General features: G+C 39.5%; 1 protein-coding gene across 1 annotated transcript in view; it reads right to left on the minus strand.

Annotated features, from left to right (window-relative positions):
• CAMK4 (calcium/calmodulin dependent protein kinase IV) overlaps window positions 1-21,281 on the minus strand; it is a 144,464-nt gene extending 123,183 nt beyond the window's left edge. Inside the window, exon 1 of the mRNA XM_086866625.1 lies at window positions 20,962-21,281. Coding sequence (XP_086722751.1) covers window positions 20,962-21,134 — 173 coding nt within the window. The 5' untranslated portion in view covers window positions 21,135-21,281. The remainder of the gene's footprint in view (window positions 1-20,961) is intronic.
• Window positions 21,282-21,545: the final 264 nt, after the last annotated feature.

The following is a 21,545-nucleotide window of genomic DNA, read 5'->3' on the forward strand; positions in this document are numbered from 1 at the left end:
GGTCCAGAAATGAAACAAACCAGTCATAAAATCTCTGCAAGGCTCAAGTTTAATCCCTGTCTTTCACCAAAGGGTCATCTTTTTTCAGGTGAGCAGAAGAATCATACCACCTTTGTAACAGCTTAACACTGGAGAGAGATAAATTACATGTTATCAAAATTGCTCACCTTCATTTGTTTTATCTCAGAATATTACAAGCATGATTTCAAAGCCACAAGTGGCTGTTTTTTAACTCAGGGAAAATGAGTGAGAGACTACTAGAAGACTGAAAAAAATATGAGAAAGGCAAACTGCCACAGTCTCTAAAAGAAAAAGCAATATATGAGGTCTGGTGAAATACAGGGGCAAAAAAACATTAGGGAAAGTACTTGTCAGCACCAGAGAATGAGAAGATGGGCAAGAAAGTTTAATTTTTCAAGGGCAATTCATTATCAAACATATTTTTTTCCCTCCACTATATTAGGCCTCATTACAGGCAGAGGGAGCAAATGCCAAATACTTTTACCCCCATGCAGCTTGTAACATTGTCTCACACAATCGTCTCAGAAATAATACTGTGGCAGTCTAGGTCAAAACACTATAAGGTCAGTGAAACACTGGGTAAACACATTAAAATAATAGTTATAAATGATCTGATAGTTAAAAGTAGTTGCACTTTATAAATAGACAGATGTGTCAATAGCCCTTGTCTGATCCTGTGTTTGATGCTGCTCGGTGTTTTCACTATTACCATAAGAGCTCATTAATAGACAGGTCATGATTGCCTTCACGAGTCAAAACTAAGTGGGTTTTTTCAATGCAGACACTCCAAATGTGGGAATGTATGCTTGGGAGCACACAAGAAGTAAAACAGATCTGGACAATCTAAAGAACTAGTCAAGGAGGATCCTTCCTCAACTAACTTAAAGGAGACAAATACCTCCCTCATGGAAAGTGGATCTCCAGATGAAGTTAATTCCTCTCTACATCATGCTCTATTCAACACAGAGGTGAATCTTGGCAAGTCTGGAGATAGCTGAACACATTTTCTGTAATTCCATACAAATATACATACACATATACATAAATTTACCTGTAAATTATTGCTACACTTGATGGTACATGCTATTGTATTTTAAGCTGGTCCTGGCACTCTGGAGTGCTCTCAATTACTTTCCATTCTTTAGAAATATTTTTTTAGTCTTTCCAAAGTAGAGCAATGGGCTTTTGTTGCTTTTCCTGTAAGCATTTGGTAAGGGTAGCAAAGAAGACTGCTAGATACAGTTTAGTAATGTGCGGAGGCTCTGGAGCCAAGGGCAGTGATGGCATGGAAGGAAGTCTCCGAGGTAGGGATAAAAGTTTAAAGATAAGGCTTTTCCCCATGTGAGAATATAAGGAAAAATAATTCTTTGCACAGCCATTTTAATATACCCCAGTTCTATATACCCAGTTGGCCTGTTGATTGTCCCTCCCCTTTTTACCTTTTATGTCTTTCCCCTAGAAAGTTCTCCCTTCCCTGTTTCCCCATTGGCCCCAGTTTGCTGCAATCCTCCACCCCTGTTATCCCATTGGCTCGCCCTCCCCCTGACCCCGCCTATGCACCACTTTACCCTGTTCCTATTGGATCCTGACTCTCTGACCCACCCCCTTAAATCCATATATAACCCTGGACCCTCCTTTGTTCCCTGTCTTTAGTCCCTGGTTTTTCCTGGAAGGGTGGCAAATAAAGCCCCCTCTGGGTGACCATACCAAAAGCCCCTTTGGTTATTCCGCTGCTGTGAGTGGAGTGTGTTGGAGTGTGTGTGGAGTGTGTGTTGGAGTGTGTGTGGAGTGTCTGATGCCTGGTTGTTGAGGGGCTCCTCACTGGAGACAGCTTTCAGAAGGTGGTGTCACCCTACCATGTGCATGCAATGCTACAGTAATGGTGTCCAAAATTCATTCTGAAAAGAAAATTCAAGACTTCAATAGAAAGTGAAAAGGAAGTCTTTCCTCTCTAAAGATAAAGAGATGGGTTATTTGTGTTTTCAAAGAACAGAGCTTAGTTGTGGTCACACTATAAGCTTTTGTAAAAGGAGACTGGTGAGCTAAGGGAGTCACAGCACAGAAGAATTTAACACACCAGCAAAAAACCACAGTCCTCAATTATATGCAGGAAAGCATAGCTTCGAGCAGTCGTAGCTTCCATTTGGCAAAATCCAAATGCTGCCAAATGTGCCAAACACCTGCCTTCAAACAGACCTGTATGCGTGTCTGATGACACAGTTCATTACTTTGCCTTTTACTCATAGGTATCTATAAATAGACATTGGTAACACCTAGAAAATACTGCTAATTAGCTAAGGGACAGTGTTATAAAGATCTGAGTGCACGCAAACGCCACTTAGAGATAGCAATCACACAAAGCAAGTGCCCCATGGAAACATCTGGAAATACTTCCAACAGCAGAATTTCTAGGGAGAAATCCAAGTAATAGCATAAAAAATGGCACAGAGAAATGGACTACACATTTCTCTTTTGGTTTTGAGTGCAGGCTGCATGATGGGGCCAGAACTGCTGCAAGGACACAGAAAGCATATCTGAAAAGGGGCAGAAGCACCTTCTACTGAGGCCCCTGTTCCCTCAGTCACCCAGGGCTCCTGAGCCCATAGCTGAAGGGAACAGACAAAGGAGTGCATCCAAACACCAAAGGTGCCTGACAGGTCTCTGAACACCTTTCAGAACCATAATTATTTGGTCTTCCCATATAACTCACTTGATGTTGAGTAGCAGAAACAAACAACATTCCCATATAAGAAATCTGCTAAGTAGAAGGAAGAGAATGATAGGACCACCACAGAGGAAGAATCATCACCATTCTTAAATCATTCACCATCATTTAAGCACACAGATAGTACAACAAATTTCTTACCTGCAGAAGTGGTGAGCAAAGGATTTACTTGCAGAGTAGCAAGCAGATGCAATCTGCAGTTTTCCAAGTATTCTGACTTCCACTTAAGTATCTGCATTTAACAACTGTGCCTGCCCCAGAAATCACTTGAATGAATTGAAGATAGCTTTCAAACTAACAACTCCTTTCTCACCATCAGTCAGTGAAGTAAAAAATTCACGCTGCAGACAGTTTTTAAAGCTGAATTTATGAAATTTTAGGAAAATTTATGTTATATGGAAGCATATTTTCCATTATTTTTGCTGTGTATCAAGATTTACTCATGCTATTATGGGCCAAATTTTTCAAGTGCTAACTAAAAAATGTGCTCTACAGTGAAAGATTCCCTTCTCTCGTTTCTGAAGAAATCAGGTTTTAAGTCGAATGTACGTTAGACAGGAAACAAATCAGCTTTGTTTTATAATGATTGTAATGGCAGTTTAAGCTGAAAAGCATTCTGTATGGTGATGAAAGAACGCTGACCTATCTGCAGCTTTTCAGACCTGAAAGTCAGAAAATACTGGTTTCAGTAGTAGTTTTGGCTCACTATTGGAAATGGGGAAAGGTGGAGGTGTTGCTCAGTGAACAACCATCCCATTAGTCACCCCAGTCCTGTCAGAGTCTAATCCCATAAAACCCTGAGGCAAAAGTCTTCAAGGCCAACTGATAATTTTCACACTTCATTTTATCTTTCAAGGTAGTTTAAACTACTTCAGTAGAGAGTCTGGCACAGGAGAATTTTATGAAAGAAAGGTATGCTCAAAGTATGTATTTTGTATTGGAGTTTGAATGGAAATCATTGCTAGGATGACATATCTCTATGTCAACACGGCAGGGCAAATTCTCATAGGACTCCCAGTTCAAGACAGAGCCCTAAATGAAGTCTGACATTCCACAATAAATCAATAGTTTCTGAGCATCATAATGTTCATTTCATTTTCCATTCTCATCTTCAGTTTTTTAAGGCCAGCTGATTGGAGGTGAATAATTCTTCTTCTGAAGTCCATGAAAATGTTAATTTTTGAATGACTGTTAAACTTTGTTGCTTCCCAGCATCAGAAAGTTCTAACACAAATCAAGGCTGTGGAAAAGGCCAAATCAGGGATAACAGCCTTCTGCATTTTCTTTGAAAAATCTGAAAGCAAGAAAGAATATTCTCACTTGGCTTTCCTCTCTTCACTACTCACTGAAGCACATTGTCAACAGGGAGAGAAAGGGGGATTTTTATCCTGTGTCATGTTATTAGAAGGGTGATGCCAAGAAGATGCACAAAAAGAGTTTGGCTGGAGGAAATGAGTAATTGACAACCTGTAGCTACAACTAGACATTTGCAAGCCGTAATGGATGGCGGCTGTTGGCAGAAGTTTGACTATCTGAAATCTGAGAATAAGAGATGTGGAGTCAGCATGAAAGAAAGAGCAGATTCAAAACATCCCTTCTGAGCACATCTGTGGAAAGGACACAACCACTTGGGGTGCTGACAGCGCCTCAGAAATTTCTGGTGCTTGGAGCATCTTAGGTGTGGGGAAGCACTGAAGAGAAAGGCTGTGGGAACTGACAGTGGTCAAATAAGAGATTTTTGGGCTTCAGGCACTAGCTTGAGCCTGTGGGAAAGTCAAATACACAACTTCCTCACTCTGGCCTGGGAAATCATAAGGAAGAATCCAGACAGTCCTTGGAGAAGGAAAACAACCTTTGCAGGTGTTGTTTGTCTCCCTGTTGTTTACTTGTAAGAAATGGTCAAGGGGTGGTGTTCCCAGCTGCCCAGTGATGGTGATGTGTTGGTTTGATGGCAAATGAGAGTTTTACCTTTTTGGACCTGCTCGGAACTGTCTATAAAAGAAGATCTGGAAGAATAAAAAGGGCTCTCTTTTACAACTAAAACTAGAGAGTCTGTGTCGTCACTTTCACCATTCCTAATACAGTGCAACAAAAGGCTGCTCTGAACAACTGCTGGACCTTAAGACACTTTCAGACTCCTTCTGATGAGGCACAGAAGAAACCTGTGCAGCCACTGTGCCCCTGTGGACAAAAGCACTTGCACTACACCAGATGATCTACCTTGGGGTACCTGTACCCTTGAACTGGAAGACATGAATTCCCCAGAATCCAAGGAGAAATGGTCAGCAACATGCTGTTTCAAAGACATTGGGACACAGTTCTTGAGGTCATGGTTTGAGGGTGAATGTAGCAGCATTAGGTTTATGGTTGGTTCATATGATCTTAAGGTTTTTTCCACCCTAAATAATTCCTTGATTTGATCCAGGCATTTTATCATCTCTACTGGGCTTTGAGAACTATTTTGACCAACAGCTTCCAACCATCTTTGGAGAGATTTTTTTACATAAATTTGGAATTATATGTTGTCCATCACTGATAGATAACAGAACAAACACTTTCAGAAAAAAAAAAAAAAGGGCTGCATTAAACTTTTAAATACCTACCACTCATTTCAACTCCATCAATGCACCCTCTTTGGTGGTTCCTGTTCACCTGACATCAAAAGGAAGCACAAATGTCACTACACATTAAAAGCTTGCCACTTACCTTCTCATCCATCCAAGACTGCACCTGCATGTGTGTGCACATACATGAATTCACAACAGCTACATGGATTATAGAGCATTCACAACAACATCTTACTGCTTCAGGGACAATGATAAGCATGACTAGTTTCAGCAGTTCTACCTCTTAGCAGTTAAAAAAATGGGGTTTTCCTACAACAAAACTGATGCTGCAGTGTAAGGTTACAGATGAATGCAGAGACAATGAAAGCTGACAGAAAAGACTAACAAGCCAAGGAGCCACCATTCAGATTATTGATTAGTAGATACTGAAATATACTTACATGGCTTTGTCAGGCTAAATGGCAGTCATTTAGGCACATATTTCACTGTCCAATAAGGACAATATGTTTTCCAGCCTATTCCAGCCACATCTATTTCTCTTACAAGCAATAAAAAAAATTGTTACATAAATAACTTCCAGAAGCACTGAGAAACAGTAATTTGTTGCAAGACTCATGATATTCACAATTTCTATACCAAAAGCTATGCCTATACCAGAAAATAAATTTTCTCTATCTGCCTATTAGGCTAGAACTCAACTGTTATCCCTCACCTTTCCAAAATGGTCTGTCCCTTGCACAGTTCATCAAAAAGAAAAATGAACTGATTTGGCACTGCATAAGGATTTAGAATAATTTAACAAAATTTTTGCTTATATTTAGTAATGCACATTTCTCCCTTGCTGGATTTAAAGGGGCTAACACCATGTGGTCAGACATAAAAACCACAAAAAGTATGTGAAGACCTTCACCTTAGCCAAACTGTGCTAAGGCACAGTAAAAGGAAGGTGTAGGGTGAAATCTTGCAAAGATAAACAGCAGCTTCTGCAGCTTCACTCTTCCCTAAGATCTACAGTTAATGGGCATTTGCATCAAATGACAGGAGAGTAACAACTGTTTTTCACCAAATGGAAAACATTCTGTGCTGAAGGTGATCTCTTCAGCAAGCACAGAATAGCCAGGATACTCTGAAAAATGGCTGCACATCATTATAAAATTTTAATTCTAAAAAGATTTTGTGTCTGCTGAACAGCCTATGATAAATCTGACATTTTCCAATGCTAGAATCTTTCTTTACTTAGAAGACAGATGGGAAAAAAAGAAAGGTCTTCAAAGCTCACATAAATAGAGAGAGTGAAGAGGCAAAGAACATTATGGGAGAAACAGATGAAATGACCAATAGCACATTATGGGCACTGGATGTGATCCAATTAACTGATTAACTTGAACTCAGAGATGAATTGAATTAAATTAAAGTGATATCTAAACTCATGTACAACACTGACTTAGCCTTTTTAAAATGTGACAATGATATTTAAAAATGCTAATCAGAGGGAACTGAAGGACTACTGTTGCTCTATATTGCTGAAGTCATTTAAAGCTCTAAGAATATGAGCTGTGGATATATGGGTACATACATGAGCCTGGGGAAGAGTTAATGTGACTTTTGTAAAGAGAAGCTATGTGTCAAAACCACAGAATTTCTTTGAAAGACTTAGCAAGCATTTGAATATAAAATAGGTTTGATTGATTTGGATGCTTGGATTTTCAGAAGTTACTTGACAAGGTCCGTCAAAACAGGTGCTTGAAGAAACCACAGAAGGCACCAATGAATTAGTAGTTGGTTAAGAGATACAAAACATAGAAGGAATAAAAGTTCAGTTTTCACAGTGCAGAGAGATCATCAGTAAGTCTAACTGACCAGAGCTGGTGTCTGCTACCCAAGGAGCTGAGCTGAGAAAGGAGGTGAGAATAGCTGGTTGGCTTTTTTTTATAATCCAATTTCTCCATAATAAGTCTATGCCCAACAGGTGTGTGTTGAGATTCAGTTATGGGGTATTAAATGGCAGAGAAAATTTTCTACAAATAAATATTAAATTATGAATATTGAACACAATTCTAATTTCTTATATTAAACAAAACAATTTGCATATTATGACATGAGAAAAGAAATATTGAAATATGAGAAAAGACGTATTGAAATGTAGACAAAATTTACAAAAATCAAGCCTTTGACTAGAAGAAAAAATCAAAAGGCAACCCAAAATCCAAAAATAGTTCAGAGATATTAAGTATTTGCCCAAGTATAATTACACTGGGTGAATGTGTCCCCTGGCTTATCTCCATCTATTCAAAGCTCTGCTAGACACACTGCTGGGAAACCGTCTCTAACTAACTTTTTTTAAGCAGGGAGGTTGGACTGGATGATCTTAATAAGTCTCTGCCAACTCAGTCCATCTTGTGATTCTGTGTTACCTCTCAGGCACTGCAAATTTACATGACTATTCTGATATGAACAGAGCTGAAGGTTCAGTTTTACCTTCAGATTTCTGGAGGCTGAGGGACTGCTCTGGGCAAGCATCAAAAGACAGATGCTCTTGCACCCCTCTCTAGGCAAATGCTTCTCACTATAGATGGGAGACAGGATATCAGCTCTAACACGCCTTTGATCTGACCCAGAGCCACCATTCTTACACTATAAAGACTCAAGTGACTTAGGATGACTTTTTGATTTTAAATTGTATTGCAAACATATGCACATGTATATGTGCATCGGTCAGTAGGTTCTGAAATGGCTGAAAGTTCTGGAAACAAATACTGACTGTTTCCGAACAAGATGTCTCCACAAACAAAATGGAAAGACACTTCAGTGGTATCATTAGAGTTTATATTCTTTCTGAAAGGTAAATTTGAGTTTCCTTTAAATACTAAAACACACATACCTAGTGCACTGGATGCCCATCTCTGAGATCAACTGCAGTTTAGGTACATTTTCCACTAGCCAGGCATTCAGGATGTAGGAGAGTACATAGGCCCCCAGACACATTTGGATTTCAATTTGAGACAAGAGTGTGACTAGGAGAATCTGGCTGATCTTTGATGGTGTCAACAGATCAATACTGAACTTACTGCTACCAACAGGAGGACACTGAAAATCAATGCAGTTATTCTGAAGATAACTAAGAAGAACTCTCCTGAGTCATTGAGACAGCTCTTGGTAACATGGGCAACCATGTTGTACAGTCTCTTCCGCAAAATTATCCCATACCAATTTTAGGCACAATTCTCGTCTGTCTTGCTCATATTTAAAAGGCTGTTACAGAAGTACAGATGGTTACAGACTCCCTTCTAAATTAAAATTCTTATTGTAATCATGGTTAAGGTAGTTCTCCTCTCCCTTTCAAGCACAAGGAGTCCTTAAATTTAAGTAAATTTTTCTAACTCACAGGTGTGATCCTCTGTTGAAAAACTACCATAACAAGTCATGTAGGAGTAAAGAAACACAATTCCTCCACATTATATTTTCAGATGAAAAGTAAATTTAAAAGAGATTTTTCATAATATATATGAAGGCAAGTATTTTATGTCAATGTTGCCATCACTTTTCACAACTGCAGCTATTATGGTGGATGGATAAAAACTTAGGACTTATCAGGTCCCAGATAATTCAGAGACACACATAAATTTTAAATGCTGTGTAAAAACATTCTTTGTTGTTCGACAGACTTACTGGAGATGAGTCCTTCCATATTCAGGACGCAAAAATTTATACACAGTTAATTCACATTCCAAAAATAGGAGGAGGAATACACCTCTCTACATATTAAAACCTAATCTACTGAACATCATGATTTCTGTCAGCTTCCCAACTGGCACACCAATTATATTATTTGGCATCCATCACAAGAAGACAGGTGTAAAATGATCAATTTTGCAGCTTCTGAAGTTGTCTTAGGTTTCAATGCAAGATGTAAACCAAAAGTAAGTATTCAATTACCATCTGTTAAAACCAGGTGGGGCACTGTTCCTGATCTTTTCCAGGACCCATCCTCCCTCCAGGGGGATCTTCTGTTCATGGGCCATTGAGTCTCACTGCAGGACTGATAAAATTACATCATCCCATTGGGAGATGCTCCACTCAGGGGGAGGAGCCAAACATTCCTACCTGGATATAATCTGAGACTTGGAACACCACAGGCAGCCTTTCTCCACTGGATTCCCAGGGGAGAGAGACCAGACCCATCTACACCAGCACTGGACGTTCAGAGGAAAACTACACCCTTCTACAGGATCAGTGCTTCAACAGAAGCACATCTGTCACTCCAGGAGGACTGCAGCCACCATTTAATGGGACTGCTACCAACACCCTGACCAGCAGGGAGTCAGGTTGTATCCTAACTCTGTCAGTGTTTTTTTTTTCACTACTGCATTTTTATTTTAATTTTCCCAGTAAAGAACTGTTACTCCTTTTCCCATATCTTTAACTGAGAGGCCCTTAATTTCAAAATAATAATAATTTGGAGGGAGAGGGTCTACATTTTCCATTTCAAGGGAGACTCCTGCCTTCCTTAGCAGACACCGGTCTTTTCAAACCAAAGCAGAAGTTTGTGCCCACTAAATATGTGAAGATTATTTCTTCCTCTTTGCATAAAAGATTGTGCTTTCTCTCTAGAGAAAGCACTGGGAGCTGAGGCAAGGGAAGGTGAGATAGACTCCCTTAGCTAAAGGAGCTAGAAATCACCAAAGGAATATGAAAGAAGAGATTCATCTTTGGTATGGGCAACACTGCAAGAATTCGTATTTGTTTCAGTTTCAGCTGGAATGGAATAATGGTATAGAGGGAAACAATTTTATTAGCCATTGGTGTTTAGGGGTTTTTTTCTGTCTCAAGAAATTTTTCCTTTGCATCTAACCTTCATCAAAACTTGCCAGAAACACACTGTGCATTACTTCAGTGTTTTTGCTTTTATCTGACATGCATGTTTGAGCATTATGCATTTGGTTGGTTCTGTATTTTATTTAATATTTGAATTACCTCCTTTGCATAAACTTTGGAGTATGCTGAATCAGTTTGCTGATGATAAAGGTGGGGAGGCACTGGCAGTGCATCAGAGAGCTAAAATGCCAGAAAGAAAAAGCCTGTACTTACTGCCTAGGGAGCAGGATCAAGAGAAAAGGGATAAAATGTAGCTGCATTAACTGCATGGTCACAAAGTACAGAAAAATAACAATAACTCACTATAAAATCTCATCAATTGCAAACAGAAAAGAAAAACGGAAAACATAGAGTTTGGGCAACAAAAACCAGACAGCTATAAGCCACCAAGACAGCAGCTGTAAAAAAGGCAAATGTGACCCCATCCCATTCAATAATGGCTGTTGTTCTTATTAGAGAAGTCTGAGAATTTTGTAACTAGAGGCAGTAGACAAACATAGCTTCTGTAATGTGCCTCTACACAGCTTCTGTAATAAAGCTTCTCCATCTTCCAGCAGGGAAATAAATCACATGAAAGCTGCACCGCTTTTAGTGTAGCTTGCAGAACACATTCCAAGCAAGAACCAAAGACAGAAGACAAAACCAGTTAAGAGGGACCTGAATCAGAACTCTCACAAGGCACCATCGCACAAGATAATAACTTAATTCATACTTGGCAATCTGGTTACTTTGAGTGAAGAATGTCTTTAATGAACACAAAACGTAAAAAGTGAAAGAGTGTGTAAATTTTAATTGAAAATTGTTGAATAATTTCATGGTGTAAAACAGTCCCTTATCCACAATGTGTAAATACTTCAGTTACTCATTCTAACTCAAAACCAAGAGAAATGACAAAATATTGAAAATTATCATCAGATGAAAATTCAGGAGTCCTCAAGTATGACAATTAACTATTACAAAACATAAGAATATGTGGATAAAGCAAGCTCTAACAAGCATGGCTCTAAAGAATTACATACGGTCTTCTAACAGCCACATGCTGTTGTGGGTGACTAAGATACCTTGCTAATCATTATTATTCTGTCTTAGCTGAATAGAGCAAAATACAGTAAAACGGTATTACTAGGTATTCAATACAGTTAAGACACATGGTTCATAAGAAACACCATGGCTAATTACTTAAACGAGCCATCTGGTATGTATTTATTGTGTTAATTCACAAATAGCAAACATAACCAGTTCACAGAACAGAGACTGACAAGAGAAAGAAAGTAAGATTTGGAGGGCTATTTATGTGAAGAATAAATTTCACCATCCCTAATTTAGACAGCCATTCAAAAGGGAAATATATATAATATGATTTTTCCGTCACAAATGACATTTCATCTTTTCTAAAGTCATGCAGGAAAAGAATATGAACAGGTTAAAATATTTTGGTTTTTTCTTCTACTACACAAGTGTAGCATGAACAATAAAAATAGCTTAGTATGGATCAAACCATTTGAAATCATTGTACATTGACATTAGCTAATGTACTTGACAACCTGAATTGTCAAATTGAAAAAATGATACTGTTGTGCTGAGAAGAGGGTGACCAGGTCTGTTTTCCTGATTTGAAATTAATGATTCTCTTAAAAGAAAAAAAATACTATCTTTATGCTACTGCAAATCAAATCAATTCTGTGGACAACATTTATAGTAATGAATAAAACTGCCTTTTTCACTCAGTTTCATTCCTGCGCCACCTACCTTTAAATACTTACAAATTATGATGAGAAATGGGATTCGAATTTAAACTCAAAAATAATTTATGTGCATATTAATTATGGAGGTAATAGAGAGATGGAGATGGGTTTCACCCCTACAGGTGTCAGAGAAAAAAAACATGTTCATGAATTTTAGGGTCTCTTTCACTGCAGATTTTCCATTACATATTGACCTCATTTGGAATTGATTACTGATCTTACTTAGAATTAATATGTTGCTAATTTTAACTGCTAAACTCTTTTCTTGTTTACAGTTAAGACATCCCTGATTAAAACACTGTGAAGGAAGAGTAAGATACAATTAATTTACCAGCCTTCCTCTTCCCTATACCACACAAAAATAATTTATTATTGTCTTTTCAGGGCCATAGGTGTTGCTTAGTTACTTTTTCTAGTACCATTTTTTAAGACTAGAATTTGTCTTTCTCTTTCAAGTTAGTCCTCTGCCAGTTAGCTAGCAGACCAGTCAACAGTGTGCTCCATAGTTTGCAGCTTCCATTGAAGAGGCTGACAGAAATCCCCAGAAAACAAAGAGGGGTAAGAGGGAGAAAGATAAAAAAAACCATTATTAGGTTTCTTCTTCTAATTACTTGGAGCCTAAAGTCATTAAACAATGTCATTAGTAACTTCCTAAGCAGTCATCAGGATCTACACTATAAAGTGTTGCTTCCCATTACAAAATCAGCTTTCAACCCTTTAGTTTTTAATTTTACTTAGCTAGTCACCCAGAAAATCATGAGGGTTTGAAGAGAATGTCAAGAGAAGCATCACTTGCTGCACCCACAACATCAGGTGAGGAGGGGGGACATCCAATTTATCAGGCAGCTAAAAACATTAATGTACATGTGTGCTACAGCTCCCTGAGCACAGATTAGGATAATGATGTCAGAGTTCTCATCATGTCTTGCATTCAGTTTTAACAAATTGTTGTCACATACAGGAAGCTGACAAACATGTTCTCCATCAGGAAGACAAAAAAACCAAACATCTGTAAAGCACACCAGATCAGAGCTGTGGGTCTTTAATCAAGAAAATATGTCAGTTGGTTAAAAAAATACATTTTAAAAAAATCTGCACTCATCCACGGTAGACTCTCTCAGGGCCTTATAAGCCTTACCAAAACATCAGTTTTCTCTCCAAAAGTCAGTAATATCACTACAATAATATAAAATACTCAAAGTATGTCAAAAGCGTTGATTTTTTTTCTGGTCCAAAGCTGTTCTTAAAATACCCTTGTTGACCCACAGTACTTGGCTGGTGCAGAACACTTAGTAAGTCAGAAAACAGCAAACAGCGTCTTGTATTTAGAGAGAATCTGAAAGAGATACATCCTCAAGTTCATTCAAACAACTAATCATCAAAAAACATAATTGCTAAAGATCTTATTATCAAGTAAAAACTGCACAATTTATGGCCAGCCCTCCATAGAAGGGTACAGAAGTCCAATCATTTCAACACAGTGTGTTTAAATTTTTTACAGCTAAGTACAAAATAAAATCACATACTACATTCCTTGGCACTGTCAGTGTGACTCTGTTAACAAGGACTATTTAGAGAAAATCAATATGAACATTATTTCAGAAGTACTTGAAGATTATACCAGCAGCAGCTGATCTGATTGTCTGTCCATCCCAGCCACCTCAACACAAAAAGATAAAAACAAGACATTTGTTGGAAATTTTTATTTGTATTCCATTCTGCTAAAGTCTGTGGTGCAATCAGGTGTCTTCATTAATGAAATCACACTAAATTGAGTATATTAAGTTACAGTATCAGTACCCAAAGGCAGAGAATCTGGTAGACATGGATATGCTTTAAAGATCAAAAGACTGAAAGTAAGTAAACATATTGGTATGTTCATAATCATCTCAAGTGAGAAAATACAAATATTCACAAGAAGTAAAAATTATTGCGGGGAAAGTTATGGACAGGAACACATACATGATCCTGTTTAGGAATTGACAGCTATTCCTTAAATCCAAGCAAGTTGGTTTTGGTTTTTCTTCACAATGCCTGGAGACAGGCCAGAGGAGAGATGTGTCATATGTTTCTGATGATGGAGGGTCTGGGGAAAAGGACTGTGGAGATGACATCAGATCTGAGATAAAACTGGAGCTCTGGCAACATGACATATGTTCTGTGGCATATGGATGCTCACAGCAAGGTATGCATTGGAACACAGACTATGCATTTGTTGAAGGGCATAAAATTTAGTGTTTTGTTTTTAAGGTTGTGAATTGTGACTCTTGGACCTGCTTTTACATTTACATCCCCCACAAAATGCCATGATATATAAACAGTAAACTGTCAAAGGGCAGCATGTTTTATAATTATTTTTGTTCCTCAAAAGGGCTCCCACTTCCTTCTCTTTTACATTCTATGGTTCTTTATCTCTAGCACAGATAACCACATAAATGAAAGGAGAAAGATTTATAATCTACAGCACCATGTTGTTCAAGTGATTACTTGTGTCTGAACTCACACACAGTCCCAGCCATTGAATTTGGGGCATTATTCCAAGAAATGTCTCTCCTCTTGTTCCCTGAAGATCAAATTCAAAATCTTTTGTTGCTGCACATTGAGTGGTCAAACTTGCAAAGCTGTATTTCTGCAGGATCTCCTAATTTAGAGTTACTTTGCAAGGAGCAAAATAACACCTCATCAATCTATTCACGAGCAACAGACACAAATATTGATGGGCCCCAATTATCTGTGTGTTTTAACAGAGAATAACCCATTATAGTAATGACATCGATAATGCAAAGCCAAATAAAGCTTCACTAACACCAAATGTAAGACAATTTCCAATATATCAGTGTATCATTGTAAAACATGTCATTCTTACTGGTTTTTGGGTTTTTTTAATGGAAGAGGTAAAGAAATTATCAATATCAGAAAAGACGTTAGACAAACCAAGAATTAAAAGCAGGACCAACATTTGGAAATAAATGGAAATAATTCTTTCTCAGAATTATCATCCCTCTATTAGAAAAAGAACATTCCTTGTGAAATTACTGATTGCTCAGGTAATAAAGGCTTGCTTCTTGTGAACAGAGGAAGTATGGTAAGAATGCCTAAGTAAAGAAGCAAAGAGCAAATAAATATGCAAGTTTCTGTGTTTAAATTCTGCTTCATTTGAAAACACAGGGAAGTACATGTCCTTTATTTTTATACAGTCTGAACTCCTACTAGTGGTTCATTCATATTGCATATATATAGATGAAAATAATATTCAAAACTCTGCAGGTTTTTCCACACACCGTGCAGGTCAGAAGATTGCTTTCCCAAAGTTCAGTCAACATTGTGGATATCAGAAGAGCACAGAAGAATTGCTCAGGTTTACTGCAATAAAGCTGGCTCAATCTGTTGCACTTTAAACAAAATAAGAGCTAGGAATGACTATTTTTTAAAATTTTCATATTGAACTTTTCAGACAATATTCAGGAAAATAAAACTTCTTTGAGCTGAGTGACTGAAGATCATAGTTATCCCTTTCTAGCAAGTACCTGAACTTTCACAGATGGGGTACAGGCTACTGCCAACTGCTGAGTATTTTTTCACTGACCACCATGCCAACTGGTGGTCTTTTTAAATGTGGATATTCACATATGTGAGCAAGCATTTAAACATTTCTTACTGGAAAAATTCTGCCTCTGAAACTGTGTCCATTACAATCCCTTGCGCAACAGTGTGCACACCTGGACACACAAAAACGACACATTGGAATGAACCCATAATATACTTCTGATACCACAGAACTTCAGTGAATTTATCTGCTCTCCACCCAGAATCATACAAGTTTATTCCACAATCACTCTCTTTCAAGTGCTCTTGAAAATACTTACTTTATTTCAGATTTTCTGTCTTCTGCAAGACTTGGACTTAGAATGTCATGAATTGGAAGGGACCTACCAGGATTATCAATGCTTCTGTCAGTAATATGCTAAAATCGTGACTTTGTTACCTCTTGCAGTCTAATGCAGTGTTTTTCAAACATAACAATTCTTGTTTCAATACAAATTACATGATTATCATGCCTAAAACAAATCTGTTTAAAAAACTTTTTTAGTATTCTTAAGAGTACTTACTTCAAGAGCTATTCATTTTCTCCACTATAAATATAATTTTTCAAATTAAGAAACATTATCTAAACCAGTGACATAAATATAAAGGGGATGACAGAAAAAAAACCTTTGAAAATCAAGAAATAACTATTCTCTATCAAAATTTTTCATTGTTAATGCTTCTTTAAGTAATACCTCTTTTTTTTAAGTATGAGAAAGCTGTTAAATTTACACAGAATTGATTGCCTATTCATTTCAGATATTATTTAAGGAATGGTAAATTTTCTTTTATTGCTTTTTCATCACAGCTTTTTACTTCTGAATCAACCGTTTGTTGAACTGAACCAGACAAAACTGGGGAAAAAAATCACTCCCTGCACTGAGTAAACAATTTTAGTTGTCAAAGCCTGGGCTATTCACTGCAAGTTCTGGTTTCTGGTACCCAAGTGAGAAACTACACCCTGCCCACTCTATCTCCTGTCTTCCTAACACCAAGCAAGGTCCAACCACAACTTTCCCAAATGAGGCCTCAGACCCACCTCTTCAACAACCTTCCCTATGAGCAGGAACTGCCTGAGGGACAGTGCTTGTCTGAAGGTGTGAGGGCAACAAGTTACAGTCTGTGGCACAGGGACATCTACACTGGCAGTTTCTGCTCAAAGGTAATTCTCATCATGATTCCTAAAAGGACTCCATGCTCTCACATTCAGACAACTGGCACCATGTGCATGCCTGTATCCCTTTGGAAAATCCTCAGGTCCACTGAAAAAAATTCACAAGTAAGCAAAAGTGTTGATGGAGGGAAGGACATGTTTTCAGTACACCCTAAAGCACAATGAGCAAGTGATTTTCAAAATAAACAGGGCAAAGAAGGTGTAAAACAAATTATTCTTTAGATGAACAGAAAAAGGAACCTTTTTATAATGAAGGGATGGAGATTAAAATAATTGACAGGCTTTCAAAGCAAAAACTGTTTGAACTTCAAAGCATCAAGTGCAAAACCAATCAGCTTCTATAAAATAAAGCTTTTATCAGCTTGACAAAGAAGTTTTAGCTTTGTTAGCTTAAATCAGCTGACAAAGAAGTTAGCTGATTTCATCTACTACTGCCATTACAAAAGTAGATGTTGGGTTGTCAGTTTTCATAAATAAGATTGACAGAGTAAGATGTCATTCTGCACACTGAAATCTTGAGTTCAAACTGTACATTGGATATAAACTTTCTCTGTGCTAAAAGGACATAAACCACCTATGATTCAGCTCACAGTCAGTCCAAGCTAAGTTGCCAAGTACTGAGAGCCTTTCAGTCTTGGTCTTCAGCAAGGATCACACAACTGAAAGACTGCCCATGCAGGAAAAGGTAACCTTGGAAGACAGCAGGCCCAAATTATTTGATTGGAAATACTTTCATCTGCTTTTGACTGTTTAACAGGTTTGCAATCTGCCTCCAATAGTAACACTAGGCAGTTTCAACTCCGATAAGTTACGTAGTTACTTAGGCAAAGAGGGTGCCTCTCAAGTAAAATTCCAACAAAGAAAATACCCATTTTTTGTAATATTGCCGAGTATCAAAACAGTCGTTACTGTATTTCTTCTTCACACAAATACCATAGTTAGATAAACCCTGAATTCAGAAACTTTGTACCAAAAGATACAACAAGGATTATATAATGCTAACATAAGGTTTTACCCCTTAAGGAAATACAATTTAGAGAAGAATATTTTCAACATCTTTTTCCAAGGGAGTGTGCTTGTAGATTAAATGCATTTAGAACAAAATTCCAAACTCTGCATCAACAATTTCAACCTGTAAAACAAAGACATTTTGTAAAACAAAGCACAAAATTTCCCATTTACAGTATTTTGAGCTCCACTTAAACACAAAACCCTTGTAAAAAATGGACTAAGAGGAAGGTGAACTAATCAGGGCTTTGGTGGAACATAAAAACAGAATAAAAAACTGTAATAAAGGGTTATCTAGCCCAGAGTACACAGTGGCTGAACACAGATGCCTCAAGATGAATGTGAGAATAGAGCAAACTCCTGTGAACACTGTCAGAGAATACCCTCAAAACACTCAACAACTTACAGTTCAGTAGTTCGTATCTACATATTTAATCAGTCTTAGTGGATTTCCTGCATGTAAACTTTCCTAGTTGCTCTTTCAGTCCATGCAACCCCTTAGCATCCATAGTGACCAGGACTAGCAGCACACAGTGCTAAAGTGGCCTTACCTCCTGTCATTGATTTTTGACTGGATTCCCCACTTTTTAACATTTACCCCAAAGAGCCTGCATGGGAAAAAAACAAAAACAAAACCAGCCAACAAGCATCTCTGAGGAGATGTTCCATCCATGCCATGTGTACCTCCATATACTTCTCATAACCTCAATACAGGTTTCACTAGGGACAGAAGAGAATTATGTGATTTCTTAATGGTTTTTCCTCCACACCCATTTTGTTTATCTAAACTAGATTTCATCTGTCACTTAGATGCCCCACCAGTACAGTAAGGTCTTTCTGAAATTCTTCATAGGCAACACAGCCTTTAAACCCTGGACAATTTACAAAACCCAGCAAAAAATTCTGTTCTGTTTAATCTGTGAACATGCTGAGCAGCACGGACACATGAACTGAACCCTGTGGAACTCCACTCTTTAAAAAACAACTGTTGACTCCCACCTAAGTTTATAGGCATTTATCATTCTTCCTAAAAGGATTGTGTCCCTCGCCTTCCATGACTCCTTAGCTAGTCATGCAAGCAGGAGTTACAGAGTAAGACGTCTTAGGGATATGAGAGACATGCTTTGCACAAGAGTACTCCTTCCAAAGGGAAATTCCCAAATTTGGCCACAGATGTCCAAATGCAGGTCTTTGGAGTCTGCCAAAAGATATCTTTCAATCCCTGTATTTGCTAAAGATAATTTAGGACATTATTTTACATTGGTTATATCAGTATATTACTTTGTTTACTGCGTCTAAAGGGGTCACAGAGACACATTATTCAGCATTGTCTGACACATTTTCCCCACCACTTATCTAACTAAGCAATGAATACCTTTTTTTTTTTTGGAGACATACTCAAAACCATGTCCAAAACTAAAAACTGTAAAACTCCAAAAGTTTGGAGACAGGGTTGCCAAGAGAAAATTATACCCTTTTATATTACACTTGGGAACCAAGAGGGATTGCTGGATCTTCCTTGTGGATTTTGCCAAGATACACCTATCAGAGGGGTTGTGAGACAACATCAGCACTCTGGATGCTGGCTCTGAAAATATCTCCAAGCTGGCAACGGGACCTAAGGACCAAGATCTCATTGCCATACTCATTGGAGAAATTTTCTCTCAGAGCAAGTACCCCTCCAAGTTCTTCTGTCCCTTTTCTGCCTCTTAATCTTTGATTAATATGGTTGTTTCCTCCTGTATTGTTTTTGGTTTTGTTTTAAATCTTACTTCCTAGCTCTATCCAGGAGCACTGCAGACCTCATGGCTCACATCTCTACACTGCTTGGGTGTGGTTATCTCCCATATTCAAACCTTTTGTTAGTATTTAACAATTTACTCTCTCACCTTGCAAGGTAGAAAAATCCACTGCACCTCATCTTTACTCTAGTACTTCTAAAGGCATTAACTCTTCTTACCAGAAACTGGAGATTTCACATGTTAAAAACCCTTCCTTATGCAATAAACCCAAGACATATCACCAATAAAGATCACATTTACGCAAAGCCTACAGTGTCTATCACAAATGGTGGGAGGATTCCAGACAGACCCCAGAGAAGAGCACTAATCCAGGTGACAGGGTTGGTATCAACTGTTATAATTCACCAGCATTCTGCTTTGTTTCCTTTTTTGTTGACTCTAGACGTAGGACCAACACAGCAATATTTCCTGCTTTATATTTTTATGATTCTGCACAAGGGTACAGTGGAGTCAAGTATAAATGTGATAAGCATACATAAAATTATACCTATTTAAATCGGGCTAGGAATAGTAGCAATAGTGGGGGGGGGGGAAAAAAAGTAGCAGCAGATGCACAAGACCTAGGCAGAAAGCCAAGAATATTGTATTGTATTACTATCACCTTTCCTGCCCCTGTCAGTTAGGAAGCACAGGTATGCTTTATAGCAGTAACTTTCATTGCATGTCTTTCCTGAAAAACAATATTCTACTAAAGCAACCATGTTACTATCTGCCAATTTCCCACATTTATTCAAGAATTTTAATACTCAATCACTGGCAAAACTAACAATTGCTATTTGCTACCTACTCACACACTTAAGTAATGTACTGTGAGCCTTTAAAAAACCCCGTAGTTGCCGCTTTTTTCACATTATTTTCTACCTGCAAATTCAGCATGAACTAACAAATGCATTAGGGGGGCAGAAATTGCACGTCAGATACAGTGTTTTACACCAGACTTCAGTTTTTAAGAACCCGAAGGCTTGGGACCTTTAAGTTGCTGGGCAGGACCACCACCAGGGCAGTAGTGCAGAATTAATGAATGAAGAGGTGGCAGCGCACTCGCTCACACTGCACCCCGATGGTAAGGACCCTGCTTGCAGAGGCCTATCCAGGGAATCCTGTCTCGGGTGGGAGTTCTGTCAGCGCAGGGAGAGCATGGCAGAAGGTCTGGTGTGGAGGGATGCCGTGAATGAGGTGGCGTTTCGGTGCTCCCCAAGTGATGCCCACCCTTCAGCCGCCAGCGCACGGCTGCCCTGACTAAAACCCGCCCGCTCGGGCCAGCGGCCGCCCAGCCTCCTCCTGAAAATCGTTCCCTTCACCCGGGGATTTCTCGGCTTGGCTGCCGGGGAGCTGAGATGTTTCCTAAAGCCGCACGGCGTGCCGCGGCCGCTCAGAACACCAAAGTTTTGCTGCAGGAACACCCGGCCCCGGCCGCCCCCCGCCCGCCGCCCGCCCGGCCCGGCCGGCGCCGCCTCACCGTCCCAGCTCGGACTCCAGCTCGAAGTAGTGAGCCAGGGTGTCCTTGTTGGAGCCATCGATCCAGTAGTCGGGCGCGGCGGAGCCGGGGTGGCTGGCGGCCGAGGAGCCGGAGGAGGACGATGAGGAGGACGAGGAGGATGAGGATGAGGAGGGCATGGTGACTTTCAGCATGCCGGGACGCCTGCCGGGGGCTGGCCTCTCCTCCGCGCCGGCTGCAGAACGCAGAGCGACAAGACGGCGGCTACACCTCTCCTCCCTCCCTCTTTCCTTCCTTACTTATTTCCTTCCCTCCCTCGCTATCCCCTCCCTCCGCCCTCCTCCTCCGCTGGAGGGGCGGTGTAGCGGGTCCCCAGCCGGGCGGGGCCGGGCGGGAGGGATGCTCCTCCAGCGCCCCCCGCCCCATCCATCCGCCCCGCCGAGCCGAGCCGAGCGGCAGCGCTCAGCCTGCAGGGAGAGACCCCCGGGGCCGGCCCGGCCGGAGGGAGCGCTCGGGGCTGACCGGGAGCCGGGACAGCGGGGGGACAGCCGCCCGGGAGGGGAAATCGCATCCCCGTCCCCGGGCGGGGTGCGGAGGGGCCGGGC

This window comes from Cyanistes caeruleus, chromosome Z (assembly GCF_971803275.1).
Source record: "Cyanistes caeruleus chromosome Z, bCyaCae1.hap1.1, whole genome shotgun sequence".
NCBI lineage: Eukaryota > Metazoa > Chordata > Aves > Passeriformes > Paridae > Cyanistes > Cyanistes caeruleus.